At 43.6% G+C, this 25,694-nt stretch overlaps 1 protein-coding gene across 11 annotated transcripts in view; it reads right to left on the reverse strand.

The window, feature by feature from the left end:
* Nucleotides 1-25,694, reverse strand: part of tpcn2 (two pore segment channel 2) — a 140,879-nt gene that overhangs the window by 25,574 nt on the left and 89,611 nt on the right. For 10 of the 11 annotated variants that reach the window (XR_009714163.1, XM_061276393.1, XM_061276391.1 and 7 more), the window contains 7 exons: nucleotides 19,835-19,894; nucleotides 19,594-19,716; nucleotides 16,466-16,515; nucleotides 6,574-6,673; nucleotides 4,809-4,880; nucleotides 2,499-2,572; nucleotides 2,233-2,338 (listed from right to left, as the gene is read on the reverse strand). Coding sequence is in view for 10 of the 11 variants with exons in the window: in XM_061276393.1 (XP_061132377.1) it covers nucleotides 2,233-2,338; nucleotides 2,499-2,572; nucleotides 4,809-4,880; nucleotides 6,574-6,673; nucleotides 16,466-16,515; nucleotides 19,594-19,716; nucleotides 19,835-19,894 (585 nt within the window). In the remaining variant the exon portion in view is untranslated. The remainder of the gene's footprint in view (nucleotides 1-2,232; nucleotides 2,339-2,498; nucleotides 2,573-4,808; nucleotides 4,881-6,573; nucleotides 6,674-16,465; nucleotides 16,516-19,593; nucleotides 19,717-19,834; nucleotides 19,895-25,694) is intronic. The other variant, XM_061276387.1, reaches the window with a different exon arrangement.

The following is a 25,694-nucleotide window of genomic DNA, read 5'->3' on the forward strand; positions in this document are numbered from 1 at the left end:
GCTCCCCAACAATAGCGGTAGCAGTTTGCATCATTTTATTGCAATGTTTTTCCTTATTCTGATTATTTTCAAGACTACAGTTAGTTAGACTTCACTTTGATGGTCAATGCAGTTATCGCAATTTTGTTGTTTTATCACAGTAGATTGGTTTATTTACATTTCAGAAACCAGAAGCCATACATTTACAAATGTGATTGCACTTTAGTTTACATATTTAAATGTTCAGATATTAAGATGTGAAAGACAGTTTTTGCGTGATTTGAATGAGGCGAAATAGCATGCTTTTTCTCTTGAATATATTGTTATAATCATTTGTTTCAGATGTACTGTAAGTATTTTCTGTATAGAAATTAAATTTGGTGTTCAAAAAGAGGGGGTCGTCTTATAATCAGGGTAGTCTTATATTCGGGCCAATACGGTATTTCGTGCCCGGGTGGGTGAAGCGTGTTGGCTTAATTCAACACAACAATCTTCATCTTGTGACAGTAAAGGTGTGTCGGTTTTGGTTGAAACATTAAATAGTTTTGTGTTTATATAAACTCGTCTTGGTATATGTCAAAGAAGCCTTTCAGGCTGGCTTAGCTTGTTAGCTGCTGACAAAAAGAGGCGATTATTTGCAGCGCATTGCACAGTGGACGTCTGTCACGAACAAGGCAGGGCAACCAAATGCAGCACATCTTTATTGATAAAGGGGACGTGGAAGGCTGGACTGCCAACTTGGCTGGGCAGCGGAACAGGAACCGGCGGATGAGCGAGACAGAGTCGCAGCGGAGTGCTGGCCTCGGAGCGACAAGCTGGCTGACGGCAGGAGCCAGCCTGGCGTAGAGAGCAGCAGAGCAAGCGCGCCGGGCAGAAGAGTGCAGCGCGCAGTCAAATTCGGGGGCAAGCAGGTGCTCGAGGCAGGCTGCGAACAGAGCATTGTTAAGGATAAGCAGTCAGGACAGGCAGCGAGCAAGGGGAGTTGGGTTGGTACACGGATAATGTCGGCAATAGGAATCGTTCAGTGAGCTGCGGTGGTGGCGTCACGGGCAGGGTAAGGAGACAAACCGACAGTCACTGGCTTGATTCACAGGGTTTAAATAGGGCTGACCTAACAAGCAGTGGCAGGTGCTGGTGATTGGCTAATTGGGGGCTTGGCTGGAAGGCAGGTGACGCAGGCACGTGACACGTCCAGAGTGTAAATTGCGTAATGTAACACTGCTCAGAGGTGCTCATGGCCGCCATCCCGACTCCTGGATGGCAGGGCTTTTCTTTCTATGTGCACAGTAGCCAGACACACACCCAGCATCCAATGCAAGTTGGCTAGTATCAGGGTAATATGATCAAACATTTCTTTTCCTTGTAAGGAGTCTCGCTGCATCATGTTATACCAACTAAAGACTTTTATTACTAGACTTCGGAAGACCAGAGCACAATACTTTACAGTAATCAAGGCGCGACGTAACAAACGCATGTATAATAATTTCCGCATCACGGGTTGAAAGAATCGGAGGAATCTTAGCAATATTAGGTGGATGTGAAAAAACACAGTTTTAGTTACGGTCTTAATGTATTTTTGAAATGAGACAGTTTGGTCAAATGTAATACTGAGATTGGTTACAGTATCACTTTGGGTAATAATACCTTTATCAAAGTAAAGCAGGTGTCACAAGCTATTTTTTCCAATTTTATGATCTCAATTTTACGCAGCAATCAGTCAAACATCAGTAGAAGAATAAATGGTCGAAATCGAGAACTACAAAGTACAAACAAGAATCCAAAGTGTGCCAATTTCAAACATGACTGCGGTAGTGTTATGGCATAGCAATGTATGGCTGCTAATTGTTTGCAACCAACTGGTGTATATTAATATAACTGATGTGTATTAATATAACTGCTGAGAGGTAACTGCATATTTGAAGGAAAATAAAGTAGTCAAGTCAGTAATTTGAAAAGCTGAAACAATACCTTTCCAGATTTTCCATGAAATGAGTGGGAACATTGTCATCAAAATCCACACAATGCTAAATCAGTGGACTGATCTTAAACAAATGCTTCCATGCTGCTAAACAAGGCCAGTTTTATGATTTTGGGCCCCATTTTTACCAAAGTACAAGTTACACCACAAAATGAAAAAAATAAAACTCGTACTTGTTTGCAGAACTGAGAAATTAATTTGAAATAGTTAATACCATAGGAGAAGCATTGCAAAAAGTGAGGCACTAAATCGCTCCCAATAAAGCACATACTTACAGCAAAGTCATCGAAATTGTTTGGCCAGTAGCCTAGCTGTTCATAGGTGCCACACTCAGGGCTGAAGTTAGAGGTGGTATTTTCCATTGTTGTATTATATGGGACACTGAAAACATAAAAGTAAAGTCCATGGGAAAACGATACTTAAGCTAAAAGCACAAATATAGAGCCAAGAGCCAAAATTCTGTTATTATTTACAGTTATGTATTAACTGCATTAATAACAAACGAACTAAAGAAATACTTATATCATTTGTGTAATAATACCTCATATGTGCTGGTGGTTTAATGACCCCCTCAAACAGCCAGATGCCAAACACAGCAAATATATAGTAAACCACCTACAGAGAGAATAAATGTCAGTCACTGATGGCCCGTGGCTGGGTTGGGTCACCTGAAGTTCGCTAATGGTGAACAGGGGAAAATAATTGGCCAATTGTTCTTAATGTTTTTTATGTATTTACTACAGTTACAGGTCTCAATTGTTAGCCTTCATTGGCTAATCAACGGAATGTTTACTTGTTTTACACACAGTGATACAGTCTTGACACAGTGAAACTTCAATGTGAGTTAAATATTACAAACTCAATTATTCGTGACACAAACACATATGACAAGGATTCAAACAAAAATGGGTGCATATAGGCAGTGTGCAGAGAACTTGAAATTGAATATTGCACTCTAGTTCAAGTCAGTCTATTGGGATTTTTCTGCACATTAAGTATATTGCAGCTCAGTCAGTCAGTGGTCAGCAGCCACATCCCACCAAAATTATTTTCACGAATCTGATTATGATGCATTCTAGACGTCTCCCTGGTGAGGTGTTCTGGCATATCCCACTGACTGGAGATCCCAAAGACAACCCAGGACATGCTGGAGAGACAAGATGGCCCGTGAATGCTTTAGAATCCCTCTGGAAGAGCTGGATGAAGTGGGCGGGGAGAGGGAAGTTTTGTTTTCTCTGCTGAAACTGCCACCTCGATGACCCGACCCCTGATAAGCGGTGGGTGGATGTGTCGGTGGTTGGAGAGAAGGACGGATGGACGGATGGATGGACGGATGGACGGATGGACGGATGGACGGACGGATGGACGGACGGACGGATGGATGGATGGATTGTTGGGTGGGTGGTTGGATGGATGAATGGATGCATAATCCATATCTGAGGAAGCTGCTTCATGCTGGTTCCTCATTTGGATTTCTAACTACATAAAATACTAGCAATCAAACAGTATGACAATTTAATTGGGATACAAATAATCATACCCAAATTATCCTAATCAGTGATGCATTATGATATTGCTAAAAGAAAAATAAATCAACAATACACACAACAGAAACTTTTAATAATAACGGCATAAGTTTAATAAAATGTTATTACCAATGTTCCCTCTAATTTTTCAAGTGTCTGTGCAAACACACACGCTCCCTGTGCACACTGTGGACCATTGTGTGCAACACCAGATTTAATAAAAAAATTAATGATTGAATGTATAAATAAATAAAAAAATAAAAAAATAAATAAATATAATATTGTCAACGAGAACTTTAACGTACTCAGGGTCGGAATCTGTTTTGTGTGACAGCTCGTTCCTTTTCTGTCGGTCTTTTGCGCTCTCCCACAATAATGTACCGATCCCCTGTCCCATCTTGAGTCTTTGTACAATTCCAACAGCTTTCAAATGTCATTTCTGCTAAATGTGACGCTTGAGGTTGCCAAACTTCCATTCAGTCCATATTTTTCCCTCTGTAAACTCGCCCGCCACTTTGGCTTGACTGCATGTTTTGCATAGTAGACCATTCTCACTCAAAAAAGAGAAAATCACACCCAGCTTCACCGTTTGTTCTTTTATTTTCACACACTCCGACAACCATTCCATCGTATAAAAGAACCGCGGCATCTCTTATTTACAGTACTTTGGCTTGACGAGTGGATGCGTCACTGCTCGTTCGTTTTGCCATGATAAGGGGTTAGCTAATTTAGCATTTGCATCTCTTGACTTCGCCGCAGTGTTGTTAGCTAGCAAACCTGCACGGGACGGATGGGTAGGACACATTTTCAGGCACTGTCAATGCTATGATTGGCTATGTAGCGTAAGTGAACCATATAACATTGGCTGGTCAATCACTGATTTGCACTATAGAAAGGCACAGAAAGAAAGTCATTGGTAGATTAGATTACGTCTAACATTAGATACTGAGCAATTAGTGTATGCTGAATTTTATTTTGTGTGCAGCATGGAGTTTCTTGTGCGCAGAGACTTCGCGAGCAGTGCGCAATTGCGCAGCTGCGCAGTTTAGAGGGAACACTGGTTATGACTGTGATGAATAACATCCAATTCATTAGAGGCTTTGTAAATAATCTGATTATAATGAGACGCATCTGAAACCATTTTGGTCAGCACAAACAATAAGTACAGCACATGGGAAATCTTGTCTTTGTTTTACACAAAACTAAACAGCAACACATTCTGCTGAGTATGGTTTTAGTCATAAATACTTATTAACATTTGTCTTCTAAAAATTATGGATAATGGAAAAGATGAAAAGATAATGGATTAATCTTGTTTAACTCACCACCAGTATCCCTGCAAAGGCTCTGAGGTTTTTCACCAGGTCCAGCAAAGTACTTGCAACTAAAGCCATTAACTGTAGAACAAAACACTTGTGTAAGTGCATGGAAAATAACTACTTTGTTAAACAATACATGAGACTTTTGTATTGGTTAATTAATCACATACAACATATTTACTAAAAAAGCTTAAAGCAACAATTTAGAATTGTCTTAAGTTAAAAAGAAAAAAACTCTTGACAAACAACCATAAGAACAAGAACCAGTATTGCTTTCATTGTCATTATATACAATAGGTCAAAATTTGAGAGTGGTGCTCCCTGGTTCCATCTTCATCATCTTCCCAACTGGTAATCCTCACGACGGGTCAAGGGGATGGTGTAGCCCATAGTTGTCAAAGTCAAGGCCCGGGGGCCAGATACGGCCCGCCACATCATTTTATATGGCCCGGAGAGACAAATTCTGCATCGACTTCATGTATCAATACTAAAATTGCAAATTGTCTTCACTTTTAAAAAATAGAGATATTGCTCAGTTTCTATTACCATGCATCTTTTAAAAATATTTGAACAGTTTTTACTCGTCTCTGATTTCAAAACTTGTTTGTTGTGTAGCCTATACTGTATCATGTATGACGTTGACAGTCATAATGTCCCTCCGAAGAAAACTACGATTACGATGCGGTCCGCGACAAAAATGAGTTTGACACCCCTGGTGTAGCCTATGCCAGTAGTCATTGGGCGTTAGGCGGGGAACACCCTGAACTGATTGCCAGCCTATTGTGGGCACAATAGATAAACTATTTACACTCACAATTACTCCTACGGACAATTTGAAGTGGTCAATCGGCCTACGATGCATGTTTTTGGAATGTTTGGAGGAAACTGGCGCACCCTGAGCAAAACCCACGCAGGCAGAACATGCAAACTCCACAGAAGGGCAGAATCTAAACATGCACCTCTGAAATGTGAGGCGGATGTCAGTGCCCCACCTGAAAGGCAGACTACACACTGAACTGTTTGCCAGCAAGTCGCAGGGCACAGAGACAAAAAAACTGTCATACCAACATGCACACTATCACTGAGCAGAAATCAATCCCCTGCTGCCAGCACACAAGTCAGGTGACTATACCCCCACACCATCACCGAATCTCCGTGGCTTTTATACATAAAAATATTTACTGGTGTGTTGAGAATGTGGTCCATATGGTAATGCACTTATGTTGTTCTTCCTTTTCCCCTCGTTTTAAGAGTATGTTCAGTAGTCTTTTACGGCACAGTTCTTGCGTGTCCTTTCCTTTGGCACCACAATACCATTGTTTTTATGCTGGTCGTATCATTTTATTTTGTTGCATTTATCCCCTTGGTGTTCAGATCACTTTTGAAGACGTCACACTGTATGATTGGCTGGAAGAACAGTACAGTGACGTTCCAAATTGTGGTTGGTTTGTTTTACAGAAATGGGATTGTAGTTCAAATGGAGGATTTCTGCTAATAAAATGTCTAAAAACAATGTACAGTTGTGATTATTTGATTTATTGATGCTTTTGGCTTTTGATTAGAATAATGTATTCTAGAATGTTTTTTAGAAGTTCTCTTTGAGAAAAAAAAAAGATCATCTAACACTGGTTTGTGAAAATATTGTCTGACAATAAAGCGGTTCGTAGCGCTAAAAAGGTTGGGGATCACTGATGAAGAGCACTATATACAATAAATACAAATTTTCACTGGTGAGGTGTTTGGCATGTCCCACCCCCCAACTGATACCTACCTTAATATCTGGTATGATGCGCAGAAAGCGGAAGACAATCAGCATGTTAACAAATCGAACCATCTCCTGCAGAGAAAACATTCCCTGAGAGGATGGGCTCCTGTCGCGACACATGGAGAAACACACGCAGTTTGTTTACAGAGCTGTACTCTTTGACACCTCTAATGTACCTCTAATAGTCATCAAATTCCTCCTAACTTTAAAAAAATTCAATTGACACTGTAAAGAGTGAACCAGATGATTAAAAAAAAAATCACATCAACTTCTGTTAAGTCTCTGTAGTTAAAGAGGCTGTAAAGAGGCGTGGTCGGAAAAGGGTGGAATGCCCCCGGATCATCCCCGGATCGGGGATGAAATCCTGCCCCAAATGGAGTTCAAGTATCTTGGGGTCTTGTTCACGAGTGAGGGCAGGATGGAGCGCGAGATAAAACAGGCGGATCGGTGCAGCGTCGGCAGTAATGTGGACTCTGTACCGGTCTGTCGTGGTGAAGCGAGAGCTGAGCCAAAAGGCAAGGCTCTCAATTTAACGGTCAATCTATGCTCCTACCCTCACCTATGGTCATGAGCTATGGGTTGTGACCGAAAGAACGAGATCCAGGATACAAGCGGCCGAAATGAGTTTCCTCCGCAGGGTGTCCGGGCTCTCCCTTAGAGATAGGTGAGAAGCTCGGTCATCCGGGAGAGACTCGGAGTAGAGCCGCTGCTCCTCCACGTTGAGAGGAGCTAGATGAGGTGGCTCGGGCATCTCATCAGGATCCCTCCTGGTCGCCTCCCTGGGGAGGTGTTCCGGGCATGTCCCAACGGTAAGAGACCCCGTGGACAACCCAGGACGCGCTGGAGAGACTATGCCTCTTAGCTGGCCTGGGAACATGTTGGGACCCCCCGGGATGAGCTGGATGAAGTGGCTGGGGAGAGGGAAGTCTGGGAGTCCCTCCTAAAGCTGCTGGCCCCGCAACCCAACCCCGAAAAAGCGGAAGAAGATGGATGGACAAATTTATATCACCATATGACCAGGAGATTATAATCCCATACGAACACTGATTAAATGCATTGAACAACTTAATGACTGGATGTGCCAGAACTTTCGCCAATCAAGAGAAAACTCAAGTATTTTTTTTTTTTTTTAGCCAAAGATGAACGATTAAAAGTCACCACTCAGCTTCACTCAGTGATGTTAAAGCCCACAAACCAAGCTAGAAATCTTGGTGTAGTTATGGACTCAGACTTGAATTTTAACAGTCACATTAAAACTATTACAAAGTCAGCCTACTACCACCTGAAGAACATATCAAGGATTAAAGGCCTTATGTCTCAGCAAGACTTGGAAAAGCTTGTCCATGCTTTTGTTTTTAGTAAACTTGATTATTGCAACGGGGTTTTTACAGGCCTTTCTAAAAAATCAATCAGACAGCTGCAGCAGATTCAGAATGCTGCCGCTCGAGTTCTCACTAAAACAAGATAAATTGATCATACCACTCCAGTTCTGAGGTCCTTACACTGGCTTTCTGTCTGCCAAAGAATTCATTTAAAAATACCTCTATTGGTTTATAAGGCTCTGAATGGTCTAGGACACAGGTGTCAAACTCAAGGCCCGGGGGCCAGATACGGCCCGCCACATCATTTTATGTGACCCGCGAAGACAAATTGTGCATCAAATTCGTGTCATTACTAGAATTGCAAATTGTCTTCACTTTTAAAATATATTTTTTAAATATTTTACACCCCTGGTCTAGGACCTAAGTATACAGGACTGTCTCAAAAAATTTGAATATTGGGATGAAGTTCTTTATTTTCTGTAATGCAACAAAAATGTCATACATTCTGGATTCATTACACATCAACTGAAATATTGCAATGCTTTTGTTATTTTAATATTGCTGATTATGGCATACATCTTAAGGGTGTGTCTGACTTCATAAGACCAAGTCGGGTTGTTGTGATGCGTCTAGTGTGTTGGTGGAGTGCCCAGTGCATGTCACTTCTCACTGTCAACCCTCACCGCTGGCTAGCAGTATGCGAACGGGAGAGCCGAGTGCGTAAGTCTCTCCCTGCTAGTACATAGCCTCTCTAACAGCAAGCCCTATGTAGTGCCTCCACGCGGCGACACATGGTAACTGGGTACAACACGGACCCAGGCTAAACTACAAAGGACTCGGAGGAGGTTTGGCCACTAGACGTGCGGCACGCAGGCACACCGGTGTGTGGACACGCCCTGGTGCCCACGAACCAGCCCCCAACTATGGGTTAAATAGTACCACTGCCCAGTGGGCTCCTCGGGAGAGGAATGGGCTAAGGGAGTCAACCCCTACAGAAAATCAATTTCCCCTTGGGTTGGTGTCAGGAAGGGCATACGACCGTAAAAGGTTTTGCTCCAAAAATATTCTCAGTATGGCTAGACAAACACAGGAGAGGGGGGGTACAGCCTTAAGTACTCCGTGGGCATTTTCATCAGCCTACGACAAAAAGAATGATGGAAAAGGAGGCCAAACCGCAGGTAGATTATATGCCGGCCCTCAGGCGGGGAGGCCTGAACCGGAATAGAGAGGGGCAGGAGGCACGTGTTAGGGTGGCTACATGGAAAATTGGCAGCATGTCGCACCGATCGGGGGAGGTGGTTGAGGCTCTACACAGGAGAAGGGTGGATGTCTGCTGTGTCCAGGAGTCGAGATGGAAGGGTGGAAGTGCAAGGATGCTGGGTGCAATCGGCAGAAGGTACAAGTTCTTCTGGCAAGGCTGCAACGAAGGGACTGGTGGTGTTGGAGTACTTATCACTGAAAAGTGGATAGATCAAGTGCCAAGCATTAGCAGGGTAAATGAGCGGATCATCTTTGTGAAGTTGATCGTTGGGAAGCGCCTGCCAAACGTAATTTCAATCTATGCCCCTCAAGTTGGCAGAAGTCAGGACGAGAAGGATGCGTTCTGGGACAAGGCCATCATGGTGCTGTCAGGGATCCCCCAGAATGAGGTTATAATTCTGGGAGGTGATCTGAATGGACACGTGGGGAGGGACTCAGATGGCTTTGAGGGGGTACATGGGGGACAGGGGTATGGCATGTGGAACGCAGAGGGAGAGAGGATCCTGGAGTTCGGCAACGCACTGGAGCTGGTGCTGTGCAACACGCTTTTCAAGAAGGATGAAGCCAGATTAGGAACATACAGTTCGGGTGGCTGCAAGAGCACAATAGATTACATCATGGTCAGATTGCTTAGAGGCTATCAGCGTGGATTTAAACGCCGTTCTCCCATCACTCATAAACAGAAGTGGGGAAAGCCATGAAGGCCATGAAGGATGGAAAGGCAGCTGGACCATCTGGAGTGGTGGCAGAGATGCTAACGGCAGCGGGAGACGTCGGTGTGCAGTGGATGACTGACCTGTGTAACAGTGTCATCGCTGAGGGGCACTTTCCGGAGGACTGGACAAGAAGCATCCTGGTGCCTCTAATCAAAGGGAAGGGGGACCCACTCGCATGCGGGTCATACAGGGCCATAAAGCTGCTGGAGCATGGAATGAAGCTATTAGAGAGGGTGAGGTCACAGGTAGAGGTGGACGAGATGTAGTATGGCTTCATGCCTGGTAAAGGTACAACAGACGCAATTTTTGTCATCCAACAGATGCAAGAGAAACACCAGGAGCCAGCCGCTGAGCACAGGGGCCCCCCAAGGCTGCGTGCTCAGTCCGCTGCTCTTCACCCTGCTGACGCATGACTGCACTGCAACCTACAGCGACAACCGCATAGTGAAGTTTGCTGACGACACGACTCTGGTGGGTCTCATCACCAAGGGCGACGAGACTCAGTACAGGTTGGATGTTGACCTTCTGACCGTGTGGTGCAGGGACAACCTCCTGCTGAACGTCAACAAGACCAAGAAAATTGTTGTTGACTTCCGGAAGGGTCACACCCAACACCTGGCGCTGACCATCGACGGTGCTGTGGTGGAGAGAGTGAGAAGCACCAGATTCCTGGTGGTGCACATCAGTGACGACCTCTCCTGGTCCGCCAACACCGCATCACTGGCCAAGAAAGCTCAGCGCCGCCTGTACTTCCTGCGGAAACTCAGGCGAGCAAGTGCTCCTGTGGCCGTCATGACTACATTCTACCATGGCACCATTGAGAGCGTCCTCTCCAGTTGTATTGCTGTCTGGGGTGGTAGCTGCACTGAATACAACATGAAGGCCCTCCAGCGCATAGTGAACACGGCTGGTAAGATTATTGGTGCTTCCTCCCTCTCTCTCCCCTCCCTGAAGGACATTTACACCTCCCATCTCACCCGCAAGGCGACCACGATTGTGAGTGATGTGAGTCACCCCGCTCACTCTTTGTTTGATCTTCTGCCCTCTGGGAAGAGGTACAGGAGCCTGCGCTCCCGCACCACCAGACCCACCAACAGCTTCATTCTCCAGGCTGTTAGGATCCTGAACTCTCTCCCCCCTTCTGCGTAGCGTCCTGTAATTTTGCGCTATATTCTGACTATCTGCTGTGTGCACACTTGCTCCATTTTTGCTCCTCTTATTTATTGTGTTATTTGTTTATTTATTATTTATTCATCACTCTTATTTATTCATTGTTTGTGCCTTCTTGTTTTTATTTTTTTGTGTTGTTTACTTGTCTGTATATTGTGTAATGTCTTGTCACCGTGGGATAGTGGGAACGTTATTTCGATTTCTTTGTGTGTCTTGGCATGTGAAGAAATTGACAATAAAGCAGACTTTTACTTTTGACTTTGACTTTGAGAAGAGGATGACGTACTTCACTTTTGTTGACCTGGAAAAAGCGTTCGACAGGGTGCCAAGGGAGGTGGTGAGGTGGGCCCCAAGGAAGTCGGGCGTGGAAGAGGGACTGGTTAAGGCTGTGATGGCTCTCTACTGCAGAGCCTGCACAGCTGTTAGAACAGGAGTTGGCAACAGTAATGGGTTTGAAGTAAGGGTAGGGGTGCACCAGGGATCAGTGCTCAGCCCATTACTGTTTGCTATCGTGATGGATGTGGTATTGAGGGAAGTGAGGGGTGGACTACCATGGGAGCTGCTCTACGCGGATGACCTGGTATTGATGGCTCACAGTCTAGAAGACCTAGCTAGGAAGCTATCGGCCTGGAAGACATGCCTGGAAGTTAAAAGAATGAAGGTGAATGCGGCAAAATCAAAGGTCATGGTCGGTGGTGCTGGCCTTGGAGTGATATCGCAGTCAGGAGCCTGGCCATGTGGAGTTTGCGGGAAGGGAGTGCAAGCTAACTCTATCCGGTGCAGGGGTCGTCAGAGATGGGTACACCGAAGATGCAGCGGAGTAAAAGGCAGCCTACTACCTGCAAGTGAGACCTTCCAATCCAAGCGGTGCAGGGGAGAAATCGCCCAAGCAGACCCAGCTGAGCAAGAGGGGCTCGTGGTAGATGGGGAGATGTACGAGGTGGTGGACAGTTTCTGCTACCTTGGAGACATGCTCAACGCTGATGGGGGGGTGGACCTAGCAGTGACCACAAGGGTGAGAAGCGGGTGGAAGAAATTCAGGGAACTCATGCCCTTCTTAACATCTAAGGCCCCATCCCTGAAGATGAGAGGCCAAGTCTACGCAGCCCTGAAAACAGAACACGAAGACAAACTAAACAGAGAAATGAGGATGATCAGATGGATGTGTGGTGTGTCAATGAGGGAGGAAAATACCAGTGCAGAGCTGAGAAAGAAGATGGGAGTGGAGGCTATAGTGGATGTGGTGAGGAGAGACAGACTGCGATGGTACGGACATGTAGTGAGGAAGGACGAGAACGACTGGGTGAAGAAAGTTATGTCGTATAACGTAGAGGGAACAAGACCCCAATATCATGAAAAAGTATACTGGTAGGGTATTCAACGAATCACTTGAATCGTCTAATTAACTCGAAACACCTGCAAGGGTTTCCTGAACCTTGAAAAACACTCAGCTTGGTTCAGTAAACTAAATAACAAGCATGGGGAAGACTGCTGATCTGACTGCTGTCCAGAGGACCATCATTGACACCCTCCATCAGGAGGGTAAGACACAAAAGTAAATTTCTCAAAGAGCAAGCTGTTCACAGACTGCAGTTTCAAAGCACATCGACAGAAAGTCTGGGGGAAATGTGGCAGGTAACGGTGCACAACCAAGAAAGATTACCACAGCCTTAACAGCATTGTGAAGAAGAGTCGCTTCCAGAATTTGGGGGAGCTTCAAAGACAGTGGACTGCCACTGTTCACAGACGTGTCCGGGAAATGGGCAACAATAGCCGTATTCCCATGGTCAAGCCACTTCTGAACTCAAGACAACGGAAGAAGCGTCTGACTTGGGCTATGGAAAAGAAGCACTGGACAGTTGCAGAGTGGTCCAAAGTCCTCTTTTCAGATGAAAGCAAGTTTTGTATTTCATTTGGAAGTCAAGGCGCCAGAATCTGGAGAAAGGCTGGAGAGGAGCAAAATCCAAGTTGCTTGAAATCCAGTGTGAAGTTCCCACAGTCAGTGATGGTTTGGGGAGCCATGTCAGCTGCTGGTGTTGGTCCACTGTGTTTCCAGTCCAGAGTAAATGCAGCTGTGTACCAATAGATTTTAGAGAATTATATACTTCCGTCTGCTGAAAAGCTCTATGGAGATGATGATTTGCATGATCTGGCACCTGCCCACAGTGCCAAAACCACCAGTAAATGTGTACTGACCATGGCATTACTGTCCTCGATTGGCCTGTCAATTCCCCTGACCTGAACCCCATAAAGAATTTGCGGGGTGTTGTGAAGAAGAAGCTGAAAGACACCTGACCCAACAATGCAAATGAGCTAAAGGCTGCTATTGAAGCATCCTGGGCATCCATAACACCTCAGCAATGCCAAAGGCTGATTGCCTCCATGCCACGCCGCATTGATGCAGTAATCCGTGCAAAAGGATTCCCAACCAAGTATTGATTGCATTAATGAACATTTTCAAATGTTTGATTTTGTTTTGCTGTTACACCGTATTTTTCGGACTATAAGTCGCGTTTTTTTCCCGAATTTGGGTGGGGGGCGACTTGTACTCAGGAGCGACTTATGTGAATTTTTTCACAAATTCTTACTTGATCTTTAACACTTTACTTACTTACTAGGATAGTTGATCACTTCACGTGTTATTTTCACTTTAAACCGCGTGAGGGCGCACTATGGCTGTGGAATAATTGGAGCCTGACAGAATGAGTTCCATTCACTGACTTCCGAAGTCGGGAGATTTAATGATTTGGAGTGACACAGATTATTCGATAGACTTGCTATTTATGTTATAGTCATTTGATATATAGTTTATTTAGAGTAGTAACGTGTATGTTGTCAGACTTCAGTAGTTTCCGATTTTCTAGGAAGGCTGTGAAGGCAGCAGGGGGGGGGGGGGAAGAGCGATCCAGGGCGCTTGCGTGTTGGCTCACATGTTGAGCTCTTGATTTGTGAAATAAAGAGCCGGTTACCAAACCCACGTCTTGCCTGGTACTTTGGTAACGCTACAATATAGTTATATACATACATAGATCTGTGGAATAATTGGAGCCGCCAACTGACAACAAGGCTGACATCAGCGGCGCACGTAGGTCCGGAATCGACAGCTGTTTTTTTTTGTTTGTTTTTTTTGACACAGAGGATGAATAATACGGTGGATTTAATGATTTGGAGTGACACGGATGGTTTGTTAAAATTGTTGTTCATATTACACTTATTTGAGATACCGTGATTTTCCATGCATAATGTGCAAAATTTAACTAATTTATTGTTCTAAAATCTGGGGTGCGCATTATGCATGGGTACAACAGTTTTTGAAGAAAATCTCCCTCGAAATAAAACTTGAAATCACCTTTCTTCTTGTTTGTTGTCAATTGTGCATCGCATTCAGCCATCCTGCCCATCACACTTAGTCAGTAAAATTCATAATTGACGACACATCGTTTGATGCGATGGTGCAATCCTTGATGGTGTGTTATTGTCAAAGATTGTTTGTTTTTTAATCTCCATCGCAGACCGGATATCATACGGAGACCTCCATTACAGTATGCGTAGACACGTCAGCTATATAAAGAGCGAGAGTTCAGTTCTCTACCTAAATGCATATTACAGGTAATATTTTATTTCACAACACTTTGCCTTGTTCCTTTCTTCTCTGCTGTTCACTTCAAACACGCTCCATACGAACACAATGCTCTCATATCAGACGCTTGCTCGATCACCTGCTCGTTTACTGTCACAAATCCTACACAAATCCGAAACATTTCTTCACTATCGAGTTTGCTAGCGCATGCGCAGTGATACTGACCGGCAGAATAACATCCGGTTGTTCCCAAAGATGATCTTTTTTCTGAAATAATTTTACGTTTACGGACTTACGTAAGTAAGAGTCAAAATTTGGGTGCGTATTATACATGGGTACAGGCTTTTTTCCACCATCGACATGCCATTTTTAGGGTGCGTATTATGCATGGGGGCGTATTATACATGGGAAATTACGGTATCTAGTCTGACGTCAGCGGTGCACGTAGTCTTTCCGGTGTCAACAGCTGTTTTTCTTTTCTTCTTCTTCAAGTGACACGGAAGACGAAGATTCTGATAAATTTATTGATTTGGAGTGACACGGATGGTTCGATAAAATTGTTGTTTATATTACATTTATTTGATGTATCTAGTCTGACGTCCACGGCGCACGTAGCCTTTCCGGCGTCAACAGCTGTGTTTTGTTTTGTTTTTTTCTCAAGTGACACGGAAGACGAATATTCTGATGGATTTATTGATTTGGAGTGACACGGCCGGTTCGATACATTTGTTGTTTATATTATTGTTATTTCATAAATAGTTTATATATTGTTATATGGGCCTATAGAAACATTTGAACTGCAACGCACCGCTGACGTCAGACTTGTTTACATGAAGGAGGACCAACTCTTGGCTTTAATGATTTGGAGTGACACAGATGGTTTGATAAAGATGTTACTTATATTATAGTTATTTGAATAACTGTTATTGTTACATCAGGCCTGTTATCAGCTTCTTGCTTGTGTTTATGTCACATTAGCATACCGTATCGTTTAGCCTGTTGTTGCTCGTTCATGTCTGTTCTTGGTGTTGGATTTTGTCGAATAAATTTGCCCCAAAATGCGACTTGTACTCCAGAGCGACTTATATATGTTTTTTTTCACTTTATTGTGCATTTTATGGCTGATGCGACGTATATTCCGGAGAGACTTTTAGTCCGAAAAATACAGTGAATCTTTTTTTTTACTTAGTCTGAGGAAATATTCAAGTTTTTTGAGATAGGATTTTTGAGTTTTTATTAAAATAATAAAAGGCTTGCAATATTTCAGTTGATTTGTAATGAATCCAGAATGTAAGACATTTTTGTTTTTTTAATTGCATTACAGAAAATAAAAAACTTCAGCACAATATTCTAATTTTCTGAGACAGTCCTGTATTTCTGACCTGCTGATCTCTTACGAACCATCCAGACCTCTCAGATCTGGCACAGGTCTGCTCTCTGTTCTCAGAGTCAGAACCAAACAGGGAGAAGCAGCGTTCAGCTTCTATGCTCCAAATATTTGGAACAAACTCCCAGAGACATGCAGGTCTGCTGCAACTCTCAACTGTCCTCAGAACTGAAGACTCCTTTGTTTGCTGCGGCCTATTGCTGATTTTACCTTAACTTATACTGCACTGATTTTAATTTTAATCAACTGTTTTTAATGTTTTTAACTGTACCTTGATGTTAGTTTTCTTTTTTGATGGTTTTCTTTGATGCCTTGCCTTGCCGTGCCGTGCCCTTGCCCTTGCTCTTGCCCTTGCCCTTGCCCTTGCCCTTGCCCTTGCCCTTGCCCTTGCCCTTGCCCTTGCCCTCGCCCTCGCCTTGAGGGATTATAATCAGTCTAACATTAAAAATTAAATAAAACTTACATATGTGAGTGAGTAAGCCCGTAGGTGACATAAATAGTTATCTGCAGGACCTAATGATAGAAAAAAAGAAAGATTTAGTGACAAATACAGCAAAATAAATTAATCAAACTAAATAAAAGAGACATCCTGTTAGAACACAGAGGGAATGATATACTAAGATCTCAAAAAGCAGGCAATACATTTTGTGTTCAAACTAACAGATTGTGTGCATGTAAGAAGTGTGTGTCTTGGATATGATTATTACGAGTGTCAATTCCCACACTTGGTACGTGTTAAATTAAAAAAACGTTTTTTTTTATGTACATTATGCTTTTGCCCAAATTATTGAATGCTTTTGTCACGTGCCCATGCCACATGTCACCCAACCAGCAACTTTCCCCCAGCTACCGTAATCACTGTAATGACTGTCACCTACTCCCTCTTGTTAACTTCTGTATTTAAACCCTGCCCGGGAGTTTCTCCCTGATGGTGTCTACTGTTAATGGCCATCTGTTTCTGTGTCGTGCACTCCTTCACAGTTGCATTTACAGGGGCTTTTTAAAAATATTTTGGCGCATAGAACTACTACAAACTACGGCCCGCGGGCCACATTAGGCCCACTGGGCCGTTTAATCCGGCCTGCCAAACCTGAATAGATTGTATTATTAAAAATGTCTTTTGTCATTTTCCCTGCAATGATTGCGTTTCCCCAGGAGATTGGGAAACGCCCGCCCACGCATTTACTCCCGGGAGCACTGTCAGAAAACTCGGTGCGCACTAACAAGTGCGTGTACATACCGTTTTTTTCCGTGTATAGTGCGCAAAATTTAACTAATTTATTGTCCTAAAATCTGGGGTGCGCATTATACATGGGTACAAAAAATTTTTTAATTTTTTTTTTTAAATTTTTTTTTTTTTTTTTTAAGTCCCAATGATCGTCACACACGCAGGGAGGCAATGGGTCCCATTTTCATAGTCTTTGGTATGGTCTTAACTAGGCTGGATGTAATTTTTTTTGTTGGCGTTGATTTCTCCGACTGCCCGTAAACGCACCACCGCGCACGGGAAAGAGGCGGCTCTGTATGGGAGAGACGTTGAAGAGGAATAAAAACACCCTTGGAAACCAAAACTTGCCCCTCGTCATAAAAATTGGGTGCGTATTATACATGGGTACAAGCTTTTTTCCAGCATCAGCATGCCATTTTTAGGGGTGCGTACTATACATGGGGGCGCACTATACACGGAAAAAAACGGTACTCAGTAATATGGACCTGGCGCACTCCGCGCTCTATTTCTATCAGTGCCGAATTTCGAGTGTGGGCTGTGACGTCAACATTCTCGTAGTTTGCGCGCTGAGCTTTCAGATACAGTTTTACGCTAAAGCCACCCACAAACCTTCCCCTGGAATCCTTCCATTAAAACGATTGGCCCAAGGAATAGAAAGGTGTGTTTAAAAGTGTGTGTTTAAAAGAGTGGACAATTTGGCTCGACCGACGTGTGTGAGCAAACGTTCAGCCACGTGAACATCAACAAAGCCCGTCACAGATCCAGGTTAACGGACCAAAACCTAGGCTCTATCCTAAGAATTGCCACAACACATTTTACTCCAGACTATGATGCACTAGCAAAAAAAGGGAGACTAACAACACTGTTCCCACTGAAAATGAAGGGGAGTTTGTTGTAAAAAAAAAAAACATTTTGAAAATCATTTCTACAAATAGCAGGGATTGAAACTAGCGACCATTCTCATTTTCAAACAATGCAGGATGCTCAAGGACATTTATGCACCACCTGTTTGCGACGAATGTTAACTTTGAAAGGCTTTAAGGCCAATTTTAAGGAAGTGTTTCCCGTTTCCTCACCTCTGTCACCAGGTGTTTGTAAAAGCTCTGCTCTGATTTTCAGATATCCGTCACCGTGTTGCGCTTTTGATTTCTTTATTACTTTTAGATATATTCTTTCACTCATTCTTCAAGATGATGTATTTAGTCCGAATGTTTGCCGTTTTATGTGATTTCGCCTCATAATTATAAACATCTTTCATAAATCTGACCTGCAGCTGCCGAAGTGATGGAAACTCGCCCAGGGCGTAATACACTGAAGAACCGCCACTGGCCAAACACACGCGCGCACGCACGCACACGCACGGACACTTTTGATACCCATTGTAAATACCACTAGATCAAGGGTGGCCAACCAGTCAGAGACTAAGAGACACATTTTTTACTGTCATCGCAAAGAAGAGCGACATCATACGCATAAGCACACATGACCCCCCCCACACACACACACACACAAACGCACACACAAACGCGCGTGCCTAGCAAAACTGAGGACAAGACATGACAGAAGCACACATGATCCACGGACATGAGCACACAGACGGACAAAACAATGACACATGGACGTGACCGGGGACGAATCATGACACATTGTGTGCACTGTCTCACACACAAACTCTCAATTCAACAAAGTCCACAAACAAAAACATAATAATTGGCAATAGTGTTTATTCACTTACTATGTATGTTGCTTAGTGCATTCCTTGCCTTGAACAACCATCTTCAAATCTGGCTTGTATTCCGTTGTTGCTACTCAAAGCAATTCTTTTTTTTGGATGTCTGATACCGTTCGTTTTAGTTTGTCCTTTTCAGGAGACAAGATTTCAACACCGTCACTGAGGCATTTTTTAACAAACTCCCCTTCATTCTATGGCTTTTTAGCCCGTGCAATGTTCCAAGCCAGTTGATGCGATGCAAGTCTCTGAGTGCTTTGTAATTTTTGGGAAAAACTATACCTGTTTTTCTGCTTGACTTTTCAAAGTGTCCAACTTGCGCTTGCAAAATTCAGTCCCTTTTTAAAATAGTTGACACTATTTGTTTCCTCGAATGGGTTTGCCCCTACTCCGCGGGATTTCACCTCGTGTTTGACGGAAATACCATATTGAACACAGGCGAAGCCACACGCACAAAAAAAAACACAAACACAAATGTTGATATGAACATAAAAGACCCGCATGAAACCAGGCAAAGGGCCGCATGCGGCTCGCAAGCCGCGGGTTTGCCACCCCTGAACTAGATGATTATAATAAATGCATTACACTCAACATTAACAGTGACAGGTTGTGGAAGATTGTGCCATTAATTTACCAGCAGCAGGACGGTGAGGAATCCATCGAAGATATTGTTCCTGAAGGAAAGGTACCCTTTCCAGCCCAAGGCGAATATCTTCACACACATTTCAAACAGGTAGTAGATGATAAAACACGTGTTCTATTATGGATGGAAAGAGAAAGTGGTACAGCATAAATGTCACGATAATTCTGTATACTCATCAAATGCTGGTTGAAACTAGTATGACACATCAAAGAAATGTTATGGTCGAACTCACCTCCATGTAATGGTTATCTTTCTCTGCTGTGGACTTTTCTGAATTCAATACCAACACAGCCTGAATCACAAAAAGATAGTACAGTGCAAATGCAGTAATAGCTGTCACTGACCACGTGTTCTTGAGTACACATTCTCGTTACTCTGAGGATTGCATCAACACTAATCATGCCTTCAAAGGAAGCAAGTGGGAGCAGTTAAGACATCCTAAAGACGCTCTCAAAGCAATGCGACAGTCAGTGCCCGGCGCGCTGCGGTTGCGCGATCGGACTAAATTAAGATCCTTGCGCACTGAGGTCCACTTACATTTTGGAAAGTACCTCAGGACATTAAAAATATTTTGTAAATTTCAGCGACGGCTCTGTCACAATAATGCGACCAGCGCGGTGTACCGTAATTTTTGGACTAAAAGTCGCACCGGAGTATAAGTCGCACCAGCCATAAAATGCCCCAAAAAGCGAAAAAAAACATATATAAGTCGCATTTTGGGGGGCAATTTATTCGACGAAATCCAACACAAAGAACAGTCATGAACGAGTAACAACAGGCTAAACGATAGGTATGCTAACGTGACATAAACACAAACTAAGAGCTGAGAACGGCCCTGACGTAAAATTCAGAGTTATTCAAAAAACTATTACATAAATAACACGTTAATAAAACCATCTGCGTCACTCCAATTCATTAAATCCATTAATCGCCCTTTGTCAACAATGCGTGCGCGCCGCTGATGGCTCTTGCACTTCAAAATATTCCACAGGCCCATATAACGATATATAAATTATATATCAAATAACTATTATATAAGCAATAATGTTATCAAACCATCTGTGCACTCTGAATCAGTGGTCACCAAACTACGGCCCGCGGGCCAGATACGGCCCACGGGATCGTTTAATCCGGCCCGCCAACCCTGAACAAATTGTATTATTAAACTTTTTTTTGGGTCATTTTGCCTGCAATGACTGCGTTTCCCCAGTAGATGGGGAAGCGCTCGCCTGCGCATTTACTACCGGAAGCCGTGTCAGAAAGCTCGGTGCACACTCACAAGTGCGTGTCAGTAGTACAGACATGGCGCACTCGCGCTCTATTTGTATCAGTCCCGAATTTAGAGCGCGGGCTGTGACGACAGCAGTCTTGTAATTCGCGCGCTGAGCTTTCAGATGCAGTTTTGCAGCACCCACAAACCTTCCCCTGGAATCCTTCCATTAAAATGAGTCGCCCAAGGAAAAGCAAGGTGGACACAGTGGCGAGCGTTTAAAAGAGGGTGGCCAATTTGGCTCGATGTACGCGACGTGACGTTCAGCCACATGAACGTCAACATCAACCCGTCACAGATCGAGGAAAACGGACCAACACCTCGGATCTCGCCTAAGAATTGCCACAACAAATTTTACTCCAGACTATGACGCACTAGCAAACTTTAACAAAAAAGACAGCGGTGTTTACAAGCCTACTGGAACCTACAAAAGGATTATAAGGAAGGAACACAAGAACTTTAAGAGACTTCTCATATGTGTCAGAGAGATTCTGCTCTGACAACTGAGCTGAACTTTTATCTGTTAAGATTGTGCATGGCACAACAGAAAGTTAATGTTCGGTCCATGGCTTTTTTTTCTATGAAGAACCCAGAGAGAGTTATTTAGTCATTAATATTTCCTGTTTTTCTCTGTGAAGAACTCAGAGAGGGTTATTTAGTTATTATTTATTTCATTAATAGTGTTATTATTTGTTTCCTGACTTTTTTTCTGTAAAGAACCTGGAAAGGGTTATTAAATAACCGTTATTTGGTTATGTGTGGCTTTCTGGAAAACAATGAATTTTTTAAGCTCCCCTATGATCGTCACACTTTTTCTGTTACAAACTGACACTGGCCCCCCATCAGAGAAGGGAAAAGTTATGTGGCCCTCACAGGAAAAAGTTTGGGGACCCCTGCTCTAAATCATTAAATCCATCGATCAAATTCCTCGTCCTTTGTCAACATCGCCGCGCGTGCGCCCTGACGTCAGCCTCGTCGTTATTCCACAGATCTACTATATAACTATATTGTAGCGTTAACAAAGTTCAAGGAAAGACGTGGGTTTGGTAAACGGCTCTTTATTTAACAAAACAAACTGACAGGCGTGTGGCGGCGTGGACTTCCAGCCACGGAAGTGGAAGAGAGCTCCATAGAATAGGACCGGGCGTGCGTAACAGCCATGACGGAGCCCCATCCACCGTCCTCGGACAGCCACCCGGCTGAGCGCCGGCCCTTGACTTCCATCCACGGAGGTGAAAGACAGCTCGGTAGAGTAGGACCGGGCGTGCGTAAAAGCATTGTCCGAGCCCCATCCACCGTCCTCGGACAGCCACCTCCGTGGATGGAAGTCAAGGGCCGGCGCTCAGCCGGGTGGCTGTCCGAGGACGGTGGATGGGGCTCCGTCATGGCTGTTACGCACGCCCGGTCCTATTCTATGGAGCTCTCTTCCACTTCCGTGGCTGGAAGTCCACGCCGCCACACGCCTGTCAGTTTGTTTTGTTAAATAAAGAGCCGTTTACCAAACCCGCGTCTTTCCTTGAACTTTGTTAACGCTACAATATAGTTATATAGTAGATCTGTTGAATAACGACGAGGCAGCGCGACGCTGCATCAGCAGCGCGGCGGTCGTTTACATAAAGGACAACGAGCTGCTGCTGACGCGACGTTGCGCTGCTGTCGTCACTTGAAATTCAAATTACAGTAATCCCTTGCTACATTGCGGTTCGTTTATGGCGGTTTTCACTTTCTTTTTTTTTTTGAAAATTTTTGAAAAAAAAACCATATAAGTCGCTCCTGAGTATAATTCGCCCCCCCACCCAAACTATGAAAAAAAACGTGACTTATAGTCCGAAAATTACGGTAGTTGCGCGTTCGGCGGTGCGCTGCAGGTGCCCTGCAGTTGCGCTACAGTTGCGCGATCGGACAAAATTAAACTCCCTGCGCACTGAGGTCCACTTAAATTTTGGAAAGTACATCAGGACATTAAAAATATTTTCGAAATTTCAGCGACGGCTCTGTCACAATAATGCAACCAGCACGGTGCAGTTGCGCGGTCGGCGACGCGCTACGGTTGCGCGTTCGCGCAATATATATATATACATATCTATATATAGATAGATAGATAGATAGATAGATAGATAGATAGATAGATAGATAGATAGATAGATAGATAGATAGATAGATAGATAGATAGATAGATAGATAGATAGATAGATAGATAGATAGATAGATAGATAGATAGATAGATAGATAGATAGATACATACATACATACATACATACATACATACATACATATATAGAGGCTTTTCAGTCACGTGGTTTTATCACGTGATTTTGTGTTATGCCGCCATCTTGGCGGTCAACTCGTCAGCTCGTTCCTACGTGTTTGTATAGATTGTTTGATTTCTGCGCTAGATTTTCACCGATTTCATCCGAATTATGGCTGATTTGCTATTCAACGAAGTTGGGCATTTGGATGAAGAATCCAAGAAACGTTACAGAGAGAAGTCGAACTTTGTTGGCACAACGGATCCGTACCTTTTACCGAGAAGCATGCTAAAATCGCCTGAGCATTTTGCAACAGCCGACCTGCCTGAACTCTCATATCCAGATATTTATAATGACCTCGTCGATTCACCATCTCCGTACACTGGAAAGGACCTTAAGGCATACAAGAGTCTGGATGCCTACAAGGATTTTACAGCAGGTTTTGTGCATGATGGGCTGATATGGCAGATTCCAAACAAGAATTGATTTCTTCTCATGACCAAGGTAAGGAAAAAGCACGCAAGTGGCAGTAACAGTGTGGTTGTGAGAAAACTACATCGTGAATAGTTTGTTTACATACCTGATATGAAGTGCTCATTGCATATCCTCGTGTAAATCGTGGGTTTCCATTGTTCACGACGAATCGCCGCGATCCATTTATCACGTTTTATCATGTTCGCCGGAAATCTATAGAACCTAAGATTTGGTTTATCGCTTCGTCTATTGTTACATCCAACAGCACACCAGGTATCCGGCATTTTTAAGCTCAAATAGCAGCAGATATAACAAGAAAGCGTGTGTGAGTCGTTGACCGGCACTGAAAAGTTGACTGCCAAGATGGTCGCCAAGCTAATGTGGGTAGCTTGATGACGTCAGCTGAGAAGCCTCTATACATACACACATGTATATATATATATATATACATTTATGTGGATTTTGAAAAACCACCAAATCTCAGTTCGACCAGTGTATCTGTTGTTTACCAGTATATCTGTTATTTAGAAGTTGTGCCATCTTTGTTTGAAAAATAGTACAGCTAAGCCTCGATTTTACGCAGACTTTGGGGTCCAGAATTTCGGAATCACATTAACCCTAAAAGCGCGTTATATAGAGTCTTGGAGGGAGAAAAAATTCTAAGCGTGGATCGGGAAATTGCAGTAGGGAAATACACGTTTGCACTTCTGGGTGAAAATTAATACAATGTCATTATTAAAAATTATAGGAAGTCTTTACGAAATGTATTTGGATTGAAACATCAGAACACAAAACTAATAGACATTGTATTACAGCAAAACCACGCTCACCTGTCACATGCCTGCCTCACCGGACTTCCAGCCACGCCCCCAATCAAGCTAATCACGAGCACCTGCCACGGCTCATTGGGCCCGCTCTATTTAAACTCAGTGAATCAAGTGGTTGTCAGTTGGTCTCCTTACCCTGCCGCGTGACGCCACTGCCCACTGTGCCATGCCCGAATGATTCCCGTTGCCGTTTTTGCTCGTGCTCTGACCCGACTCGCCTTGCTCGCTGCCTGTCTTGACTACTCGCCTGTCCTTGACCACGTTCTGATCGCCGCCTCCCTTGACCACCTGCCTGCCTCCTACGCGCTGCGCTCTTCTGCTCAGCCACACCACCCAGACCGGCAGTCCAGCGTTCCACTTCCCCTTTCCCCTGTTCAATAAAGGTCACCCTGTCTCTGTTCTTGACATCACCGAACAATAACAAAACAGAGTAATTACAGTGTAATAAAAAAGAACTACAACACATGTAGATAAGAAACATTATTTGAATTAATTTTTTGATCTCTGAAACAGAAAGCGTCCATAAACTGTGACATGTAATGTTGCGTTGTTACGCGGAAAACCTTGCACACGTTAATGAGTTTAAAGTAATCCCAAAAGTCGTTCTTAAATTCCATGTTTAAAATAGTCCATAATGCCCTTACAACTTTAGTCCATTGCTTCCTTGCAAAATCTAGAATGTCCTGAGTTTCCAATCATTTCCAGGTAGCGATCATGTCGGGACGTCCTACCTGTCCAATTAGCATAAGCAGTCATCAAACAGTCCTGTTGCATGTTGTTTTCCAAATTATTTAAGGTTAGTAGTAAAATACATGTAGGACAAAAAAAAGGGGTTCATGACCAAACTGCGTTAGACAGAAAATTGCCTAGATCGAGGCTGAGCTGTATTGCTAAATAATACAGTACAGTATTTTCTGCACTATAAGACGCATTGGATTATAAGGCGCACCTTCATTGAAGCGCACCAGACTAAAAGGCACATACGTACATAGAATAGAAGCTACTGCATCAAACTGGGGTTGACTAGGGTTGTGTTATGCACCCACTAGATGGAGCTGTGCTAAAGGGAATGTCAACCCAGTCAATGAGGTAAAAAAAAGTCCAACTCCCATTCCGTATGAAAGTGATACGGTTTGGCTTCTTACTTGGTCCAGCAACCCCACTCATTTTTTATGACCATAAACTTTATTTAGTTTAAAAGAAAAAAGCAAGTGCGTGGGTTTATGCCTAATGCTTTGATTAGGTTGTTAGCTTTGGCACCGTTTTTTTGTA

This window comes from Syngnathus typhle, linkage group LG4 (genome assembly GCF_033458585.1).
Source record: "Syngnathus typhle isolate RoL2023-S1 ecotype Sweden linkage group LG4, RoL_Styp_1.0, whole genome shotgun sequence".
NCBI lineage: Eukaryota > Metazoa > Chordata > Actinopteri > Syngnathiformes > Syngnathidae > Syngnathus > Syngnathus typhle.